Source organism: Carassius carassius, chromosome 21 (assembly GCF_963082965.1).
Source record: "Carassius carassius chromosome 21, fCarCar2.1, whole genome shotgun sequence".
In the NCBI taxonomy this organism is placed as follows: domain Eukaryota; kingdom Metazoa; phylum Chordata; class Actinopteri; order Cypriniformes; family Cyprinidae; genus Carassius; species Carassius carassius.
The window spans coordinates 25,465,263-25,485,962 of record NC_081775.1 but is presented as its reverse complement, the minus strand read 5'-3'; the positions used below and the strand labels follow the sequence as shown (position 1 = coordinate 25,485,962).

Sequence of the window (20,700 nt, the reverse complement as noted above, 5' to 3'; positions counted from 1 at the left end):
AGAGGGAGGAAGATGCGTACAAAGCTAAACACTCTACCAACCACAGCAGCTCAGGGTGAGAAAGGAGCAATGGGCATACGTGACCGTGTACATCGGGTTCAGCAAAAGATGAAACTGTACACCGATAAGAAACGTGGAGCAAAACCACCACCCTTCAAGTGTGGAGATCGGGTACGTGTAAGAAAACCTATGCATGTACCGAAGGCTGGAAGGAAATTCACTGTTCCAATGTTAGTGAATAAGAAATTGGGACCGAGCACTTATGTCTTGAGTGATGGGAAGAAATGGAATGCGGCTCACCTGTCTCTGGTTCCAGAAACCACTCAAATGACATTAGAGAATGCTCATGTTAATCCCGGAACAGAGAATGTTGTGTATGAGCCAGTTAAGAGCACACGGGCTAGACAGCCTCCAGTATGGTTAAAGGACTATGCTACAGAGTAAAGGGAAATTGAAAGGAAAAGTAAATGAAAGAACACTAGAGTTGTAGTAAGGAAGTAACCGAAAATATATGGTGAATGTGTTCGTATGTTATTCATATGTTGGTTAACTGATAGTTTAAGATACTGAAGAAATTTATAGTTATAGACAGAGTTCATAAGTGGATGGAAACAGGGTTGAATAATTCCACTTGTTAAAGAGTCTTTCCTAAAGAAAGAGGGGAATGTTATGTTCTGTAATTTATGTTCATGGACTGCAATACGGAACCAGTCCGCTAGGGGCTGATAGAGAGATTTGTACAGGTGGGGAGGAGGAAGGAGAAGAAGAGTGAAGTAAAGTGAAAGTAGTTGAAAACAAATGAAGCTTCTCGTTTGATTTATTTCTTTTGATTACAAGTCTCAACATTACAATATGCTTACTCATCTATAAGTTTTGCTTACTTCTACATTGCAAACATTGCTACATTTTTTTACAAAACATCCCATGTTTCGGTAGTGACTGCACATTTTCGGTAGTAACAGTTATGCTTTAGTAGGCAACCACATCACATTACAGAATTTTTTTTTTTTAATTGTTCGGTAGTGAGGCTCCTTAAAGTTACACACATTTTCAAACTATTGAAAACAATTTGTCTTAATGATGAGACCTATCTACTCACACCTTGTAGCTACATTAGAGAGGGGGACACAGGAATAATTCCTGATCATAAATGTAGGGGTGTAAAATCAGTCTCAGCCAATGGACTAAAACAAACACTGTTTTGGTAGTGACATGAAAAATGCAGGATACGTTTTTTTAGAATTTACAAAGAAAATGTTCCTTTTTTTGAGCTTCACTTTTAAAACAATTAAAAAGATACTTAAAAACAGTGGAAGAAAAATAAAATTTCAATATTTTCATAAGTTGAAATTTAGGGGTTAGGGTTCCCTGTCAAGGGAACTTCGAACTGCGTCCTCTTAGGGGACACTATGGGGAACACCTCGTCGTGACCCGTCTCTGAAGCATACTTTGAAAAACGCCAACGTGTTGGCCGGCGACAGCCTCTGACGTCACTACCGGCGCGACTATAAATACGCATCCGTAGGACCCGTCACTTATCTTCTTCCTCTTCATTGACTGTTTTGTTTGAAGCGTGCATCTGAGAAACGACCACGGTAAGAGCGATCTTTCTTTGTTTATCATGGCATCCACTAGCAAGGCGTTTAAACAGTGCGTGCATCTGTGTCGGTGTTATTTGACACCTGATGACACACAGAGTCTTTGCGTCTCTTGTTTGGGCAAAGAGCACGCGGGCGATGTCCTTGAGGGGCCGATCTGCGTGCATTGTGAGCGTTTTCCTATGAAAAAGCTCCGCTCTCATTTGTCTCTCTTTTCGAGGAAAGAGGGACAGCCATCTGTCTCCCGCGGCTCAGGACCCGCCGCTGTTGAGGCACGGAGGAGAATGAGCTTGTGGGGATCACAGGTGGATCTCGTTGAGGAGTTTAGAGAGGGACTTTCCTTTTCACGCTTTTCGGTGGCAGACGAGAGTGAACTTCAGGAGGAAGATGTTTTGTCATTAACCCTTTCTGATACTGAAGTTAGTGCTCTGCTGGGTTCTACCCAGGAAGAGAAGGAGATGTCTGAGGATGTTGAAGAAGCTGAGGCTGAGCCTTCTCAATCCTCCTGCCCTGCGTATGGGGAGCTGTTAGAGGTTATGGATCGTGCCACAGCAAAGTTAGACTTGCTATTGAAACGTACCAGCAAAATAACGCCGTGAGGTCGCCTTGATGAGCGTTATTTATCTGACCATAGCCCTCCAGCCCAGGTAAGCCTTCCATTCTTGCCTGATATACATGCAGAAGTCGAAAAAGAATGGAAGAGGCCATTTTCTTCTCGCATCCATCGGTTTCAGCATACGAGTTATGCTAACATCGAGGGCATGCGCGAAAATGGCTATGAGAAGATGCCCCCTGTAGAAGAGACGCTGGCTAGCTATCTCTCTGTGGGGGAAACATCCTCTCTTAAATCATCTAAGCCCCTCCAGGATACATCCCGCTTAAATGGCAGAGCATACGCAGCAGCAGGTCAGGCGGTGGCTTCATTGCACACGATGGCAGTGCTTCAGGCCTATCAGGCTGACCTGTTGAAGGACCTGGATAAAGACAAGGGCCTTTCAGCTGACCAGGTGGCCGAGCTGCGCCGCACCACAGTCCTCTCTCTCCGTGCTACCAAACAGGCCGCCTCCGCCATGGGTAGGTCTATGGCTGCCATGGTAGTAATGGAGAGACATCTGTTGGTGAACCTGGCAGACATCAGGAAGAAAGAAAGGGGCTTTCTTCTCGATGCTTCAGTCTCGCCTTCTGAGCTTTTTGGTACCTCCGTCGAGACGGTGGTCGAGAAGTTCAGGGAGACAAGGGTGCACTCAGCTGCCTTTAAATCCTTCATTCCACGAAGGTTCAGGTCCGAGCCCAAACAACATCGGGGTCCTGGCCTGTCTCGTTCTGAGGATCAAAGACGGGCACAAAAGGCTAGTGTCGCGGCTCGCGCTCCTCCCCCACCTGTGGGCAGGGGCAGGGGCAGGAGGCATCGTGGGTCACAAGATGGCGCCGCACATGGCTGCTTCAGTGCTTGGCTCTCCAGTGTTTGTACTGTTTTTGTTCGTTTTTCCTGTTTTTTGTTTAACAAACACGATCAGTTTCACCAGGGATGAACTGCTGAACATTCGGCAGAACACACCACATGATATTTTTCCGGATTTCTATTATACAGACGTTTTACTGAACATTGTTATCGGCGGAGCAGCGGCGCTGATCAAGTGCTTCAGGACGCGCAGACGGGGAAAGCGAGCGGGAGCGCTCGTCAGACTCAGGAAGCGCGGATTTCGAACGCCGTTGCCTAGCATCCATCTGGCAAATCTACGCATTCTACCCAACAAAACGGACGAACTCCTTCTGCTCTCTCGGACAAATAAGGATTTCTCTCACTCTGCTGCTCTGTGTTTCATGGAAACCTGGCTGAATGACGCCATACCGGACAGCGCACTCCATCTGCCGGGCTTTCAGCTGTTCAGAGCGGACCGTGAAGCAGAATCAACGGGGAAATCGCGGTTCCTAGCTCTATCTGTCAGTGGATCACCAGCTTTCTGACAGATAGGCAACAGTTAGTGAGACTGGGGAAATTCATGTCAAACAGCTGCTCCACCAACACTGGTGCCCCTCAGGGATGTGTTCTCTCCCCTCTGCTCTTCTCCCTCCCTTTAGAGGACTGCACCTCTAAAGACCCCTCTGTCAAGCTCCTGAAGTTTGCAGACGACACTACAGTCATCGGCCTCATCCAGGACGGTGACGAGTCTGCTTACAGACAGGAGGTTGAGCAGCTGGCTGTCTGGTGCAGTCTTAACAACCTGGAGCTGAACACGCTCAAAACAGTGGAGATGACTGTGGACTTTAGGAGAAACCCCCCCTGCACTTTCCCCACTCACCATCATGAACAGCACTGTGGCTGCAGTGGAGTCATTCAGATTCCTGGGAACCACCATCTCTCAGGACCTGAAGTGGGACAATCACATTGGCTCCATTGTGAAAAAAGCCCAACAAAGGTTGTACTTCCTTCGCCAGCTGAGGAAGTTTAACCTGCCACAGGAGCTGCTGAAACAGTTCTACTCAGCCGTCATTGAGTCAGTCCTGTGTACTTCAATTACTGTCTGGTTTGGTTCAGCTACAAAATCAGATATCAGAAGACTACAGAGAACTGTTCGGACTGCTGAAAGGATTATTGGTGCTCCCCTGCCCACCCTCCAAGAACTGTACACATCCAGAGTGAGGAAAAGAACTCAGAAAATCACTCTGGATCCCTCACATCCAAGTCACCCCATCTTTGAACTTTTGCCATCTGGCCGGCGCCTCAGAGCCGCAAATACAAGAACAGCAAGGCACAAGAATAGTTTCTTCCCCCAGGCAATCTACCTCATGAACAGTTAAATGTTTCCCACTTAAACTTATGCTTATGCAAAAATGTGCAATATCCTTATATTTATTTGTTACCCCTCCATCCTAGAACATTCCTGCATCTCACTCAATCCTATTCCATTATCATTTATAGCACAATTGTTTATACACTTATTTATTTGCCAATTTGTAATTCTCCTGTAAATTGTTTTTTTTTTTTTTTGTCTGTGTGTTGTTGTCTCTGTTTACTGGAAGCTTATGTCACTAAAACAAATTCCTTGTATGCGCAAGCATACTTGGCAATAAAGCTCTTTCTGATTTCTGATTCTGAAGAAGGTAAGCAGGACCTGAGGGATGTGATTCAGACGAGGCAGCATTCTTGTCCGAATCGGAGCGATACCTAGGTAGCTACTCATTCCCTTTGTATGTTTTTAACTTCTGCTCTTATCCTCCCTTGCCTAATTCCCCTGTAACCACCAGCTCTCCACCTGATCGAGGTTAGGTGGAAAAAAATAGGTCTCATATGCTGGACCTATAGTGTTTTTGGTTGGTTCTATATTCATAATAACCACCTTACTGATGGTCCGGACTATAAGGAGGCACCCCATGAGCGGGGTTCCAGTACAGGAGAGTGGGTGAGTATGTAACCCTTTTCTGTATATACTTATGGGTTAAATTGCTGGTGGTTATGTGTCTACTAACATTCTGTGAGTCTCTTTTACAGTGCTCAGTCGTGGCATCTACTAAACACCCGTCAGCACCGACCTTCCAGCCTCGTGCTCTGGTATTAGGCGGCCGAGATCACGGGCTTCTGCGGGAGCCTCGCTGATCATCAGAACTGGCACGGCACTGCAGGAGATTTCATGAATGTCTGGCCAGGTCACCCTGAGGGGCCTACTGGCCGCTTATATGAGCTGTCACATCCAGTGGGAAGGTGGAGGTGGTAGTTACAGAATTCTTCCTGTATATACTGCCTCAGGTGATGCTCCCCTCGCCAGAGGTTTGTAAAATTGGAGCTTGCCTCTCCCGTGCGGTTCAGCGCCTCTGCAATGCTTAGGAACCTCTAAGTACACACGCTACGCTCTGTGTACTTCTTAAAGTGGTAAGTGTGCACGCAAGACTCTGCACATTTTTCTGAAATCATGGTAAGGGTTACGCGCTCAGCTTCGTTCCCTTTTCGAGATGGTTAGACCTTGGTTCCTTTGGCTCCATTCAGCCGAAGTTCATTTGTTTATACACTTTAAGCATTGCTTCCCTCAACGTGAAGGGATATTGGGGCGGTTCTCGCGGTAGTTTAACAGCGGTCCCCTTTCCAGAAAGGGTCACGTGTGAGTACGCTACTCTGAATTCGGAGTTTTCCTCTCATATGAGACTGCGTTCTCTGTTTTCCACAGAGCGCTCAACCATTAGTTCCACAGATCGAGTTGATATTCTCAAAACATATTTTTGAGATACATCATTCCATCTGTGAGCTGCTCGTTCAGAGTGCCACGAGAACCCCTCCCTAGAACAGTATTTAAAAAATCCTTGCTATGGTAAGTGTGCACGTGAATTCTTTGCGCACTTTCTGAAATCCACACTGTGGTAAGTTCGCACGCTGATGCTCTGCGTTTTTTCTAAAAATCCTTTATGGTAAGGGCTTTGCGCGGTTGCTTCGTGCCCTTTCTTGAGTTGGTGAAAAGCCCCGTTCATCTTGGGCGCCACTCCATTTATGTATCTTTGAATACCTATCTAAGCAGGGTATGGCTACCAGGGATCTGTTGAGACAGCTCCTTCAGCAAACTTGTGCGAGAGCAAGCGGTAGCCCCTGTGTGACAGGCAAGACCTTGTATAAATACTGGTTTCTTAGCCGTATCCCTTTAAAGGAATCCTTCTGATTCCAAGCCTTTAAGCTCTACCCCGGGCCGAGGCCCTAACAAATAAACTGGCTATGCAGCTTAGGCCTTTGGCCGTAAGGGATAATGTCACAAACAGCCGTCTAAACGTCCCAGGGGCAACTCCCATGGAAATGGTAGAGTTGGTACTTAGTGTTTGCCATGTTCTGGCCTGCACTCCCCTCAGCATGGCGGCGTGGGTATACTGTTCCCCATAGTGTCCCCTAAGAGGACGCAGTTCGAAGTTCCCTTGACAGGGAACGTCTCAGGTTACGAATGCAACCAGGTTCCCTGAGAGGGAATGAGACACTGCGTCCTCTAGCTCCCTGCCATGCTTCGGACGCAAGCTTCACGAAGAAGATAAGTGACGGGTCCTAGAGGCGCGTATTTATATTCGCGCCGGTAGTGACGTCAGAGGCTGTCGCCGGCCAACACGTTGGCGTTTTTCAAAGTATGCTTCAGACATGTGTCACGACGAGGTGTTCCCCATAGTGTCCCCTAAGAGGACGCAGTGTCTCGTTCCCTCTCAGGGAACCATGGTTACATTCGTAACATGAGACGTTTGGGATAGCCACCTCCCAATTACTAACCAATAAATGATGATTTTTATTAAGTAGGCTATATTAAGTTAACCACTACCAGTAAAACATCTGTAAAAAATAAATACAGAACATTTGTAAAGATTTTTTAAGAGTGTGTATAGTGTGTGTGTGTGTGTGTGTGCTTACATGACACTTATGTAAAGGGTAAAATGCTTTGTTTTTCAAAAGACAAAATCATCTTATAAAGCAAAGATTTCTGGTATGATTCTGTTTCTACATAGGCATCAACACATGCCACACAAAATTAAGGGTGATGTTCAGCCTGTAACAAGAAACCAGAAGATATACTCAACCTGCTTCCTCAACACATGCACACTTGTCACAGATAAGCGAGTAAACAATATTTCTCCCATAATCTAATCTCCTACTTCCTCTCTGAAGCCCGCCCCCCCCCCCATGGGAAAATTTATTATCATTTTTTTTTTAACTTGGCACATTATGACTGTATGTATGAAGTGTTGCCTGGCGTCTGTGTCTTTAGGCGTATGATGAGCTTACGTTTAGTAATTTTTTGTTCTTTTCCAAATACAACATACTTGGTGCCAGTCTTTAGGCTGCTGATTTCTTGCATTAACTGCTGCAAGTTCAGAGTGTTTTTTTTTTAAAACATGGTGAGAACTTCTCAGCAAATTAAAAACAATAGAGAGAGTCACATATTTAAATATGTCAGTCATAATAAACACGCTTATAATAGCTGGATCTGGCAACACTTTGTTTCGCGCTCTCGCTCACAACTCTCTTAAGAATCAGTATACAATAATAACTGAAAACAAGATAATGGAAAAATGTTGTGTTTGTGGCCTAAACAGTTGCAGATCAGTAGCGGACTGCAACTGTGTCCTGTGCGAAAGTGCTGCTTCTGCAACACATACAGACTGCATACGCACTGCAGACGGAGTAGGATATGTGTGAAACAGGTGTTAGATCTGAGTTGGAGTGTAATATTGGCGAACACTAAAGGCCTATGTTATCAGAGAACTTCCTAGCATGAAGAAAACGTCCAGTGGTCTGTAATTATACGTAATTAACAATTTTTTAACTTAATTACTTCATTTAAACTTTAGTCATTCATTTTTATTGTGTAAGATTGCCGTGTGGTAATTATAGTGATAAACTAGCAATGTTAACATTTGAGTGCTAACTCTTAAAGGATTAGTTCACTTCTGAATTGAAATTTCCTAATTTTGAGGAAAACATTCCAGGTATTTTCTCTATATAGTGGACTTCAGTGGGGTTCACTGGGTGGAAGGTCCAAATTGCAGCTTCATTGCAGTTTCAGAGGGCTCTACACGATCCCAGCCGAGGAAAGATGGTCTTATTTAGCGAAAAGTTTGGTCATTAAAAAAAATAAAAACATTAAAACATTTATATACTTTTTTACGAGGCATTGCTGCCACACGCATATTATTTTTTCCACTTACTTGTTGTAATAACAAGACGTCATCTTTTCTCATTAAAACAACATCTTTTCTCGTAATAATGAGATGTCTTCTCATTAAAACGATATCTCTTCTTGTAATAACAAGATGTTTTCTCAATAAGATGACGTATTTTTCTTGTTATAATGACATTTTATGTCATAAAAACTATATGTTTTCCTGTTATTAAAGATGTTGAATTATGTGAGCGATAAGTCCACTCTGCTGTTGCAACAGTCTGACATAAACGAGGATCTGCATGCTGCTGAAATTATTTAAATAGCCTACTTAAATTTTAGTTTATTAATTAATAAATTAAATTTATTAATTTTAGTGGCATATTTATTAGGATTAATTTCCAATCTGTCTACAATATAGGGCCATCCAACTCAGACACATGACTCTATAGGCTATGATCAGATCAAAACAGTTATTTTTGAATAATCGACTGTCGCCTTAATATTTCTTTATTTGAATGACTGAAGTTTGATTTAACAACCAATCGAATTACGGAAAAAAAAAAGAAATAAAGAGATTTTCTGATAATAATAATTATAGACTAAAAATAATAATAATAATTATTATTATTATTATTTAGTTCTGTTGCAAAATTAGGCTAGATTTTTTTGTAGCCCTATTTTTGTTTTTGCACGAACAAAAATAGGGCTACGAAAAATCTAGCTTAATTTGAACCACATTATAATAATAATAATAGTAATTATTTTTATTAGTCTAGCCTATTATTATTATTATTAGCCTATTTTTTTTGTATTTCGATTTGTTGTTTAACAATATATGAACAATATATCTGTTATGCTATAATAAGTCTGTGTGTCATTTTGGCACAAACTATTTTTCATCTCAAGTTGGTGATTAAAGGAAGTGTGACACTGATGTCACGTGCACTAATGTCCACAGTAGAGCATGTTAATTAACTGAGACTCTTATGTGTAAGGCTTAAACAGTGCCTTCCTTGCTTTCTAATAATAAATTAAACAAATGCATTCATAACATATCTGTGTAATATGCAATTAGTTGTGTATTTTTTATTAAATAAAACAGGTGGCACCTTTCCCCTTGATTTTCTTCTGTTATATCAGTTATTATACTTCACACCTATGGGCAGTAAGCAGAATGAACATTATTTTCGTTACACACAAAGCAGGACAACATTACTTGATTACAGGAAAATCAAAAATGCTTACCATGGATAACATTTATGATGTGGAAAAGCATATACAGTGCATGCATAATTATTAGGCGAGGCAACATTCTGATCATATTACAAGAACTTTTACCAATTACAAACCACATCAATCACTATTAATTTTGTTTACAATCATATATCTTATAATTATATAATCAAAATTAACTGGAAGTGAAAAACGCTCAATGTTGCTCCAAAAGGAAACACAATGCATTAAGGGATGAAAACTTTTGAACAGAATGAACGTGTACAGTACATTTATCTTATGTTGCCTAAATATATTTTTTCATTTAGTACTACCCTTCAGAAGACAAAACAAGTTCAATTTACACTGATCTTCAAATTCAAAATGTTTTTACCCCCTTAATGCATTGTATCTCCTTTTGGAGCATCAGTGAATGTTTGAACCTTCTATAATAGTTGCAAAGGAGGCCCTCAGCTGTGCTCAGTTTGAAAAGATTGTTCTCAAAATCATACAGTTATTGTTGGAAAGAGGTCAGATATACAGAAATGCTGAAAAACCACAGAATTTGCGGGACCTAAGGGATTTTTCTGAAGAACAGCAGGCAGTTTAACTGTTAAGGACAAACAAGGGACTCATGAACAATTCTAAAAAAAGAATAATAATAATAATTCCAAGCTGTGGATCATTCAGCTAACAACACCGGATTAAGAACCAAGTCTATGTAAACTATTGAACGGGGTCATTTTTATGAAATCACAAACATTTTGTGGATTCTGCAAGGTGTATGTAAACTTTTGACCGTATGTGTGTGTATATACAGTATGTGTGTGTGTCTGTGTCTGTGTGTGTGTGTGTGTGTGTACAATATGTATACAATGCGTGTATGGCAATAACATTTTTGTCCACATTTAATCCTTTTATTTTTCTATTTTAGAGACAATGAAAAGGAGGGAACTGTCTTTAAGCTGTGGAGTCAGAAACGGTCATTACAGTCTCAAAAACCTAAAAAACGGCATTGCAGAGAACTCTATTACAATTAGAACAAACTCAAGCACACAATGGTGACACACGTTTATGAGAACTTTCCCTGTGATATAAACACTGTGGTAGTTATTCAGATCATTCTCATTTTGTAGCACTGGTTTAAAGGCATAGTTCACCCAAAAATGTAAATTATGTCATTAATTCCTCACCCTCATGTCGTTCTAAACCTGTAAGACCTCTATTCATCTTCAGAATACAAATAAAGATAATTTTGAAGAATTTAAATATGTATGTGCATAAAACAGCAAAGGAAAGAAAGCAACATCTACACCACCAAATGAGTCAATGTAACGGTTTTGCATTTTATTAGTATTTGATTTTTGAAGCTCTGGCCAATTTTATCGCAAATAACTTCATCAGCATTTCATAAGTTAAAAAAATAGGTAATCAAATTATTTATATCCTTAAAGTTTACGTGAACATATCTCTGTAAAAATTAATTACACGTTATCCAGTGTGCTTGTGCTGCGATTCAGATTTGTAATTTGATGATGTTATAACTGAGGCATCTTGAATAAAAAGAACTGAAACAATCAAGATTTAATTCAAGTCAAATGATTCAGATATGGCTATCCTACATGCAGCATATAAATTTCCTGTTGTTATTTTTGGTGATTTGCAGTCCTGAATGTAACTGTTACATGTTGAGTTTCTGTTGTACTGTTGTGGTTCCCTTTCGAGAGTACTCTCGTACTGCGTAAGCTAGCTTACGCTATGGGAAAAGGTCCCCTTTTCTCGAGAATATGAAGTCAAAAATTATCCTTAATTTTTAAATAATGTAAAACGCAGTGCTGCAGCACAGCAGACCCAAGCGAAGCGGCTCGCGCGCTTATTGGCTGTGCTGCGGCAACTGCAGCAACCTATGGTGAGGCAGCGGAGAGTAACGAACCAATGGGGGCGCTTCGCGCCCATTGGACGTCAGAGCGCGCCAAAATAGGCGTGGCTGGAACTATATAAGCCACCGCTTCACCATAGGGATCAGATTTCATCTCCTTCAGCGATCTCACCTGCACTTCGCTGTCTTCTCCGGAGAAGCCTCTACACGCCGTCGAAAAGCCTCTCAGCGGGATAGCACTGCAACGCAGATCTGAGGACGCCGGCTCGTGCTTCATCTCGACGCCGCCTTCAGCACTCGCTTCCTGCTGCGCCATCCGGCGTGACTATATCCTTTTCAAAGCTAGTGTGTTTGCCGCTGCATCACACTTTTTTCCTCCAGAATTCGAGGCGTTGTTTCAAATGCCTCGGGCCTGCGCTTCCTGCCGAGGCCCTCTGCCCAGCGAGGACCGCCACATCATCTGTGTCTCCTGCCTGGGCCGCGAGCATGCTGAGAGCGCACTCTTCAAGGGCGGCTGCCCTGAGTGCGACGACATGGCTATATCGACCCTGCGGGCTCGATTAGCTCAAACCAGCCACGATGCTCCACCCGCTCCGCCTCTTCTCTCTCAAGTGCCGCGTAAGAAACGCCGCGATCAGAGAATGCCTGAGCATACTGCTACACGCGAGCTCACGCCGGAACACTCCCCGCGTGCCTCGCCCGCTCTCTCTCCTTCGCCTGTCCTCTTCGTGGACGAGCAGCGCCAGTCCCTGCTCACCAGTGCCCCCTTCTCCTTCGGAGCGCCTGAGGCGGAAGAGGACAGACACGACAGCCATTCTCTCGCCGCGTCCAGTAGTGAGGAATGGTCGGGCTCCATTGCGGACCCCCCCCCCTCTACAGCACCCAGCTGCACCGGACAACGCGCCGATATCGACGCGGAGCTTACTCGCGTGCTTACAAGGGCTGTCAGCGACCTTCAGCTCGACTGGTCTCCTCCAGACGAGCCCGCTAAAAGCAGGCTGGATGAATGGTTCCTGCAGGGGCGCCCTTCGGCCCCTCCGCAAAGAAACGCCCCCTTCTTCCCAGAAGTTCACAATGAACTCACGAAGTCGTGGAAAGCCCCATTCTCCGCACGCTTGAAGACTTCTGTCTCGTCAGCGCTCTCCTCTGTCGATGGCACCCGAGACCACGGTTACGAGAGCCTCCCCCCTCTCGAGGAGGCTATTGCTGCACACCTCTGCCCGCCCTCAGCCGCTGGATGGCGGTCGAAGCCTGTGCATCCATCCAAGCCGTGCCGCACCACCTCAGCTCTCGCTGGCCGAGCTTACACCTCCGCTGGTCAAGCTGGTTCGGCTCTACACACCATGGCTGTGCTGCAGGTTTTTCAGGCCAGACTTCTCCGTAACCTGGACGAGTCTGCCCCAGATACCTATGACTTTAAAGATCTCCGCAGCGCTACTGATCTAGCCCTGCGTGCGACAAAGACCACAGCACAAGCGATCGGCCGAAGCATGGCAAGCCTCGCTGTTTTAGAGCGACACCTCTGGCTCACGCTCACGGAGATGAAAGACGCCGACAAATCCGCCTTTCTCGACTCTCCTATCTCGCCTTCCGGCCTCTTTGGCCAGTCGGTTAAGGGTTTCGCTGAACGCTTCACTGAGGCTCAGAAAACGTCACAGGCAATGAGACACTTACTGCCGAAACGCTCTAGCTCTGCTGCGGGACGCCGTAGAAATGCGCCGCCCCCTCAGACCTCGAAGCCATCGCAGCCAGACTTACAGTCTCGCCCAGCGACCAAAACCCAGCACCGCTCTCGCTCTACGAGCCGCAAACCGCCAGAGAGACGGGGACCTCGGCCCAGGATTGTGCTGAACCCCGAGCCTCCGAAGCCCTCCTGACCTTCGGGCTGAAAAGACCGTGGTTAAGTCCCGCTGCGGCCGGACCACCACACAAGAAACCTCACATGCTTCCTCCAATCCCCTCACTAAAGGCGGTTGGAGATGTCTATACTGCAGTAAACGAGCCTGTTACAATGCACGCACGCCTGCACACGAACGCCGTTTTCACGGCGACCTCAATAAAGCACAAAAAGAGCTTTTTCTATGTAGGCAGTGTGCCCACTACACAGTACGCACCCCTACATGTATACACACTCCCCCAAGTGTCACAAAGGGTCTCCTTTCATGCCCACCTTCCCGCTCGCGCCGGAGGTGCTCTAAATGTAGCGCGCGTGCCCACTTCTCAGTGCGCATCCCTACAAATAAGCGCTGTCACCACAGTGTCACAAGCACAGCATACTCGAGCTACTGGTCCCCTCATAACAGGCGGCCAGTGCCCGAAGCACATTCAACCCATAGCCGCACGAGCCGCTGCATGGCAGGCCATCCCCGGCATATCAAATTGGGTTTTGAATATAATAAAACGAGGTTACTCGCTCCAGTTCGCTCGCAGACCGCCGCGCTTTCGCGCCGTGGTCGAAACGAAAGTGAAAAGCGAAATGACACACGTCCTTCGCGCCGAACTGATAAACCTTCTTGCAAAAGGGGCGATAGAAACTGTCCCCCCTGCGCAGCGCGAGTCAGGCTTTTACAGCCGCTACTTCCTCGTACCAAAAAAGGATGGCGGTCTCAGACCCATCCTAGATCTCAGACATTTGAACAAAGCGCTTATGACGCGATCGTTCAAAATGTTAACTACCAAACAAATACTCGCGCAAATTCGCCCGAGGGATTGGTTTTTCTCAGTGGATCTGAAAGACGCTTACTTTCACATTCAAATAGCACCCCATCACAGGCCATTCTTGAGATTCGCCTTCGAGGGGCAGACTTATCAGTACATGGTTCTTCCATTCGGCCTCTCCGTAGCGCCCCGTACGTTTACACGGTGCATGGATGCCGCTCTCGCACCCCTGAGAATGCGGGGAGTGCGAGTATTGAACTACCTCGACGACTGGCTAGTTTTAGCCCATTCCGAGGAACTACTGACGACACACAGATCCTGGATCCTCAGCCATTTAGAATGCCTGGGTCTCACGATCAACACTGTCAAGAGCGCTCTGTCTCCCAGCCAGAGGATTTCCTTTTTAGGGATAGACATAGACTCTGTGACATGTACAGCGCGTCTGACGTCACAGCGCGCTCTCACTATTCAGCATTTAGCCGTGTCGTTCAAAGCCGGGTCTCTTTACCCGCTCAAACGATTTCAGGAAATGCTAGGTCTGATGGCATCAGCCTCTGCGGTTCTCAAACTGGGCCTGCTGCGCATGCGCCCACTACAGCGCTGGCTGAGAGACCGTGTTCCAGCGCGCGCCTGGATTTCCGGCCGCGCGCGCATCAGGGTGACCCACGGCTGCATCACAGCTCTGGCCCCTTGGAAAATAGCCAACTGGTATCAGTTAGGCGTAAGCACGGGCGCTGTCTCGAAATGGAAAGTAGTCTCGACAGATGCATCCAACCTCGGTTGGGGCGCCCTGTACGAGGGCAGGTCTGCCTCCGGCCTCTGGTCGAGCCCGGAGCGACTGTTACACATAAACTGTCTGGAGATGATAGCGGTCGAACTATCCCTGAAAGCTTTCCTCCCATTTTTAAAGGGCCACCACGTTCTGGTCAGATCAGACAGCATGTCAGTGGTGGCCTACATAAATCGCCAGGGTGGTGTCAGGTCAGAAACCTTGCACACCCTGACCGAGCGTCTTCTGACATGGGCACATTACAATCTGCGCTCGCTAAAGGCAGCGCATGTACCTGGCATCCTGAACCGGGGCCCGGACATGCTTTCCAGGGCGAATGTTCCCCCTGGGGAGTGGTCTCTTCACCCACAGACGGTTCAGTTGATGTGGAGCATCTTCGGCAGGGCAGAGGTCGACCTCTTCGCCTCAGAAGACAACGCTCATTGCCCAATATATTTTTCAAAGAGCAGGGACGCGCTGGCCCTCGATTGGCCCAGACGCCCGCTTTATGCCTTCCCACCGGTCGCGATGCTACCGCAGGTCATCGATCGGGTCAGGAAGAGCAGATGTGCTATGCTGCTAGTAGCCCCACTCTGGACGACCCAACCTTGGTTCTCCGAGCTGATGCAGCTGTCCAGTACAGCCCCATGGCCAATACCGCTGCGGAAAGATCTCCTCACGCAGCTGAAGGGCGCGCTCTGGCATCCCCACCCCGAACTTTGGGCCCTTCATGTATGGCCCCTCAACGGGTACCCGGGAACCTCCCTGAGGGAGTGTTAAAGACCATTACGGAAGCCAGAGCGCCCTCAACCAGGCGCCTATATGCGCAGAAATGGTCAGTGTTCTCCACCTGGTGCGGGACACGGAACCTAGACCCTCACTTATGTGACGTGACGGAGATACTCTCCTTCCTACAGGAGCGTTTAGATGCGGGCAGATCCCCGTCTACGCTCAAAGTGTATGTGGCAGCCATTGCAGCTTCTCATGCTCCGGTGGCCGGCCTATCACTGGGAAAAAACGAACTGGTCATTCGTTTCCTTAAGGGAGCTCGTCGGATGAACCCTCCCCGACCCCCTTCAATCCCTTCCTGGGACCTGTCTACGGTCCTAGAGGCCTTAAAGGGCCCCCCTTTTGAACCGCTTCAGTCTGTCGATATGAAGCTTCTTTTGTTCAAAACCGCTTTTCTACTGGCTCTGGCCTCAGTCAAGCGAGGGGGGGATTTACATGCGCTATCTGTAAGCGCTGACTGTCTCAAGTTTGGGCCTAATGACTCCAGAGTCATTCTCAGACCAAGACACGGCTATGTCCCCAAAGTGCTCTCAACACCGTTCAGAGCGCAGGTCATCTCGCTGTCAGCCCTTTCCTCGCAAAGCGACGAAAGCAACGCGAGCTTCATCTGCCCCGTCAGGGCTCTTAAAACCTATATTGCGCCTCCGCCTTATTCAGGAGGTCGGACCAGCTCTTCATATGCTTTGGTGGGCGCACCCGAGGTCTCGCCACCACGAAGCAAAGCCTATCGCGATGGATAGTAGACACTATCTCGCTGGCTTACAAATCTAAGGGCCTTCACTGCCCGTTCGGCATCAGAGCCCATTCCACCCGAGGTATGGCCTCGTCATGGGCGTGGTCCTGCGGGATACCACTGGATGATATCTGTGCGGCGGCAGGCTGGGCCTCTCCGTCCACATTTATTAGATTCTATAATCTGCAAGTCCCTGCCCTGCAGGCCAGGGTACTTTCTATATAGACGTGCTAAGCCTTATCACGTCCCCCTTTTTTCGTTCCCTATATAAAGCTCACTAAGGTTGGCTGTTGGGACTGGGATTTCTCCTGCTATAAAGCCCTGAGCTCTCGCCTCGGGCTGTGACAGGTCGAAGTTCCCGAGCACGCACGGCGTTTTACATTGTGTTCCCATAGCGTAAGCTAGCTTACGCAGTACGAGAGTACTCTCGAAAGGGAACGTACTCGGTTACTAACGTAACCTCGGTTCCCTGAGATGAGGGAACGAGTACTGCGTAACCTGCCGTGCTATGTGCTCGGACCGGGTGATCGCTTCAGTCGATTTAAAACCTGATCCCTATGGTGAAGCGGTGGCTTATATAGTTCCAGCCACGCCTATTTTGGCGCGCTCTGACGTCCAATGGGCGCGAAGCGCCCCCATTGGTTCGTTACTCTCCGCCGCCTCACCATAGGTTGCTGCAGTTGCCGCAGCACAGCCAATAAGCGCGCGAGCCGCTTCGCTTGGGTCTGCTGTGCTGCAGCACTGCGTTTTACATTATTTAAAAATTAAGGATAATTTTTGGCTTCATATTCTCGAGAAAAGGGGACCTTTTCCCATAGCGTAAGCTAGCTTACGCAGTACTCGTTCCCTCATCTCAGGGAACCGAGGTTACGTTAGTAACCGAGTACGTTTTTTTTTCTCCATTTTTTTCTCCATTTTTTTCTCCATTCTGTCACCGATGGAGTTTCGGTTCCTTGCCGCTGTCGCCTCTGGCTTGCTTAGTTGGGGACACTTCATCTACAGCGATATCGTTGACTTGATTGCAAATAAATGCACAGACACTATTTAACTGAACAGAGATGACATAACTGAATCCAATGATGAACTGCCTTTAACTATCATTTTGCATTATTGACACTGTTTTCCTAATGAATGTTGTTCAGTTGCTTTGACGCAATGTATTTTGTTTAAAGCGCTATATAAATAAAGGTGACTTTGACTTTGTTGTGACCTAGATTTACATGTGTCTTGATGAGTTAATTTTTCCCACCTGTTGTGTCATTAATTACCCCAGCATTCCATGTGTTCTTGAGTCCTGAGTTCTCCACATCTTATTTTTTTTCAGTTGTTGTCCATGTTACCTGTTTGCTTGGATGATACCTGAGTTTTTCCCATATTTTCGAGTGGATTTATATTAAACACTGTTCTTTTGGATTTCCTTCTCTCTGTGAGGTTGGTCTTCCAGAGACCGTAACAGAAACTATCTGGAGAAATGTAGGCTATCAGACTAACAGTATTTATTTTCTCCACAAAACAAGGAAAGTAAAACATTACAGAAAAAAAGATATTCATTGAAAGCAGACATATCCAAAAACTTATAATTGTCCTACAATTATTTGTATTTAGAATAGAGCACTGTACTCCATAATACACATTTGAGTGTAAAAAAACAACAGTATGAATAGCCTATGGACTCCTGTTTCTCATACGCACTGTTTAAGAAAGTAGTTTTGCAAAACTACACCCTGCTTTAGAATTTCCACCATGTTTAGAAAAGAATTCTTAATCCGCTATTATATTTCCCCACACCCTGTTCAGTTTTTGAACATGGAATTTGTCCTTCCGCATTGCAGATGTGGGTTTTGGATCTCATTCCACATCACATAAATCATGTGCGGCAGAAATCTGTGGACTAAAATGATTTCTCTGAAAAAGCAAGGGTGAAATTTGTCAACATTTTCAGCGGGGATATGCAGACCAGCGGTCCGCACTCCAAAGTGGGATATAGGTTTCAGGCCAGCCTTTTCCAAACACATTCCCATGTAAACATCATCAATGGGCAGCAGATCTATAGAGTGCGACATGTTGTAGATCATTTTGGCCGTGAAGCCGGAGAGAAGAAAGCCTCCTCCACCACAGTATGGAGGATAGCTTTCAGACTCCTGTACTTGCACCGGGACAAAATATTTGCTTGAACGTTGTCTGATAGGTCCCACGTTCTGGATGAGGTGCCCAGCGAAGAGATGTTTACTTCCATCATTGTCCTCCTGACCTTGAACATACTCAACCATGTTAAACGGATTGGCAAAGATGTCATCGTCTCCATTTAAAAGAAATCTGACATGCGGGCACCATCTTTCCATCCACTCTAAGAAAAGAATCTGCTTCAGTGTGAGGTTGAAGAAAGAATCATTGAAGTCCCACTGTAAAATGTCTTGGTTCTCACGGTTCTCCAGCTTCAATAGTTTATTCAGCCGGCGCTTCTCAAAGCCAGTTTTACTCGTTCCGGTTATAAAGACTCTGCGGATCCACACACCTTTGTGCAATCTTTCTTTAGCCCATGTTTTCCGCAAAACTTCTCGTCGATCATAATTCTCTGGAGAACTCTTGATGACCAGCAGAAGGAAGACATCTGCAGAGTTTTGGGGTCCACCACACTTATTAGGCACATCAAGAAGCATGGGAAAACTCCTACAGTGTCGGTAAAGCAGGAAGTCTTGGATATAATTTGGCAGAGTAGAAAATCCAGTCACATTATAAGCAGACATATTCTGATGACAATGTGAAGACACAGGCTGGAGAGTTTCAAAGCTGGGCAAATCATTTTGTTGACTGAGCATCTCATATACGTCTTTGCTCTTATGTGTCAAGTCATTTTCAAAGTCGTTTTTCGTCATGATAATGACCAGGCACACAACACCTGTCAGAAGTAACACTATGGTCTGCAAGTTTTTCCTTCTCATCTCTGCACCTGTTTAAGAACAGAGACACAATTCATATTAATGTTACTCAAATACAAGAATGTTTGAACTTGGTCAAGAACTTTTAGGACATGAATGTGCATCACAGTACAACAGGGTAAATATTAACATTAGGTTAATAAATTCCCAGTTTGGATCTTGGTAAGTGGATCCATAACAAATTCCATGCCATGCATGCTATGTCATTTTTGTTTGGCATTCTCATTTGTATGTGGGTGCAGTTACTGGCAGATCTCATTTTACACACTAATACACACTCTTTTGTTTTTCATGTCTTAAAGTTCTTGGCAACAAAATCAGGAAGGAGTGTTGAATATCTGAACTCAACAATAATAGCATTACAAAATTACAAAAGAAAACAGTACACAAAAATTTAAAGTTGGAGGGTCATGAGAGCACAGGGAACCTCAGTGTTTTCAATAAAGTTCAGAGCCAACGCCATACATGATGGAATTAAATGCTTATAGCCTGCTAAAATAAATGTTCACAATACAATTGTAATCTTCTCTTGAATGTTATATTAAATAGTCTGTTTAAATAAAAACAATGTCAAACGAGATGGATAGTTAGTCAGTAGGATCTGTGCAGACTTTTACTTGGGAAAGCGTAGCACCATTAGTAGCCCATTTAGTTACGGTGTTGTTGATATAGAAATATGTTTCCACTGTACATGTCAACATAAGGCTGATAGGCTGTGTGTCAAGATAAAATAAATGCTTTTAACAGAAAGATATGGTATTAAACATTTAAGATGGTTAGATGGAAATCCGAATAGCATATTACAAATAGCTATTTAGGGTATGTCTATTTAACTGTGTGGAAAAGTCAGCAGTTTACACAGAACACAGAATAATTATTATTTTTTATTGCATTTCATTGTTTGAAATAAAATTAAGTTTAATGTAACAAAAGCTGCCTCACTTCTGTGTCGATATAGGGTTAAGCTAATTACGATAGAAAATCAACATAATTTAAACACATTTAAAGTGTAATGACTGAAATTGAGTAAATGTTTCAGCTACTTGTGGGGAAAAAGTAAACCAAGACTTGTTTGGGTTTCTAAACATCTAAAAGAAACAGATTAAAATATTATTCATCTTACCTGACCGTTAATTAGCTTCTTTGGAAAAGGTCCACACAAGTGTTTGAGCTTTTGTTCATGTTGAAATGAGCGTACACAACAGTCTACACCCTCTATTTACAGCTCCGGCTCTCTCCTCTAATGAGGAAATCCAAACGCGTCTCTGTGGTATAGCTTTCTCTAGAGAGGAAACACTGAACATGATGTCAGAGGCATGTATGGCAGTAAAGTTGTTTATTGTTTGACATTTTAGACATTCTGTTTCATACCAATTATTAAAATCTTTGCGCCTCTCAGATATACGTAAATTTATGCCCTTTATGTTGTTTCATTTCTAAAAAAAATTATTAACCATGTAAATTAATTAAACTATTTAACTACATGACACTATACTACAA

At 44.9% G+C, this 20,700-nt stretch overlaps 1 protein-coding gene across 1 annotated transcript; it reads right to left on the bottom strand.

The window, feature by feature from the left end:
• Positions 1–17,900: 17,900 nt before the first annotated feature.
• LOC132097982 (N-acetyllactosaminide beta-1,3-N-acetylglucosaminyltransferase 3-like) lies at positions 17,901–20,449 on the bottom strand. Its single transcript, XM_059504041.1, has 2 exons — positions 20,324–20,449; positions 17,901–19,211 (listed from the first exon to the last, which is right to left on the bottom strand). Exon 2 carries the CDS (start codon positions 19,201–19,203, stop codon positions 18,055–18,057), a length of 1,149 nt encoding a protein of 382 aa, XP_059360024.1. The 5' UTR covers positions 19,204–19,211; positions 20,324–20,449; the 3' UTR covers positions 17,901–18,054.
• Positions 20,450–20,700: the final 251 nt, after the last annotated feature.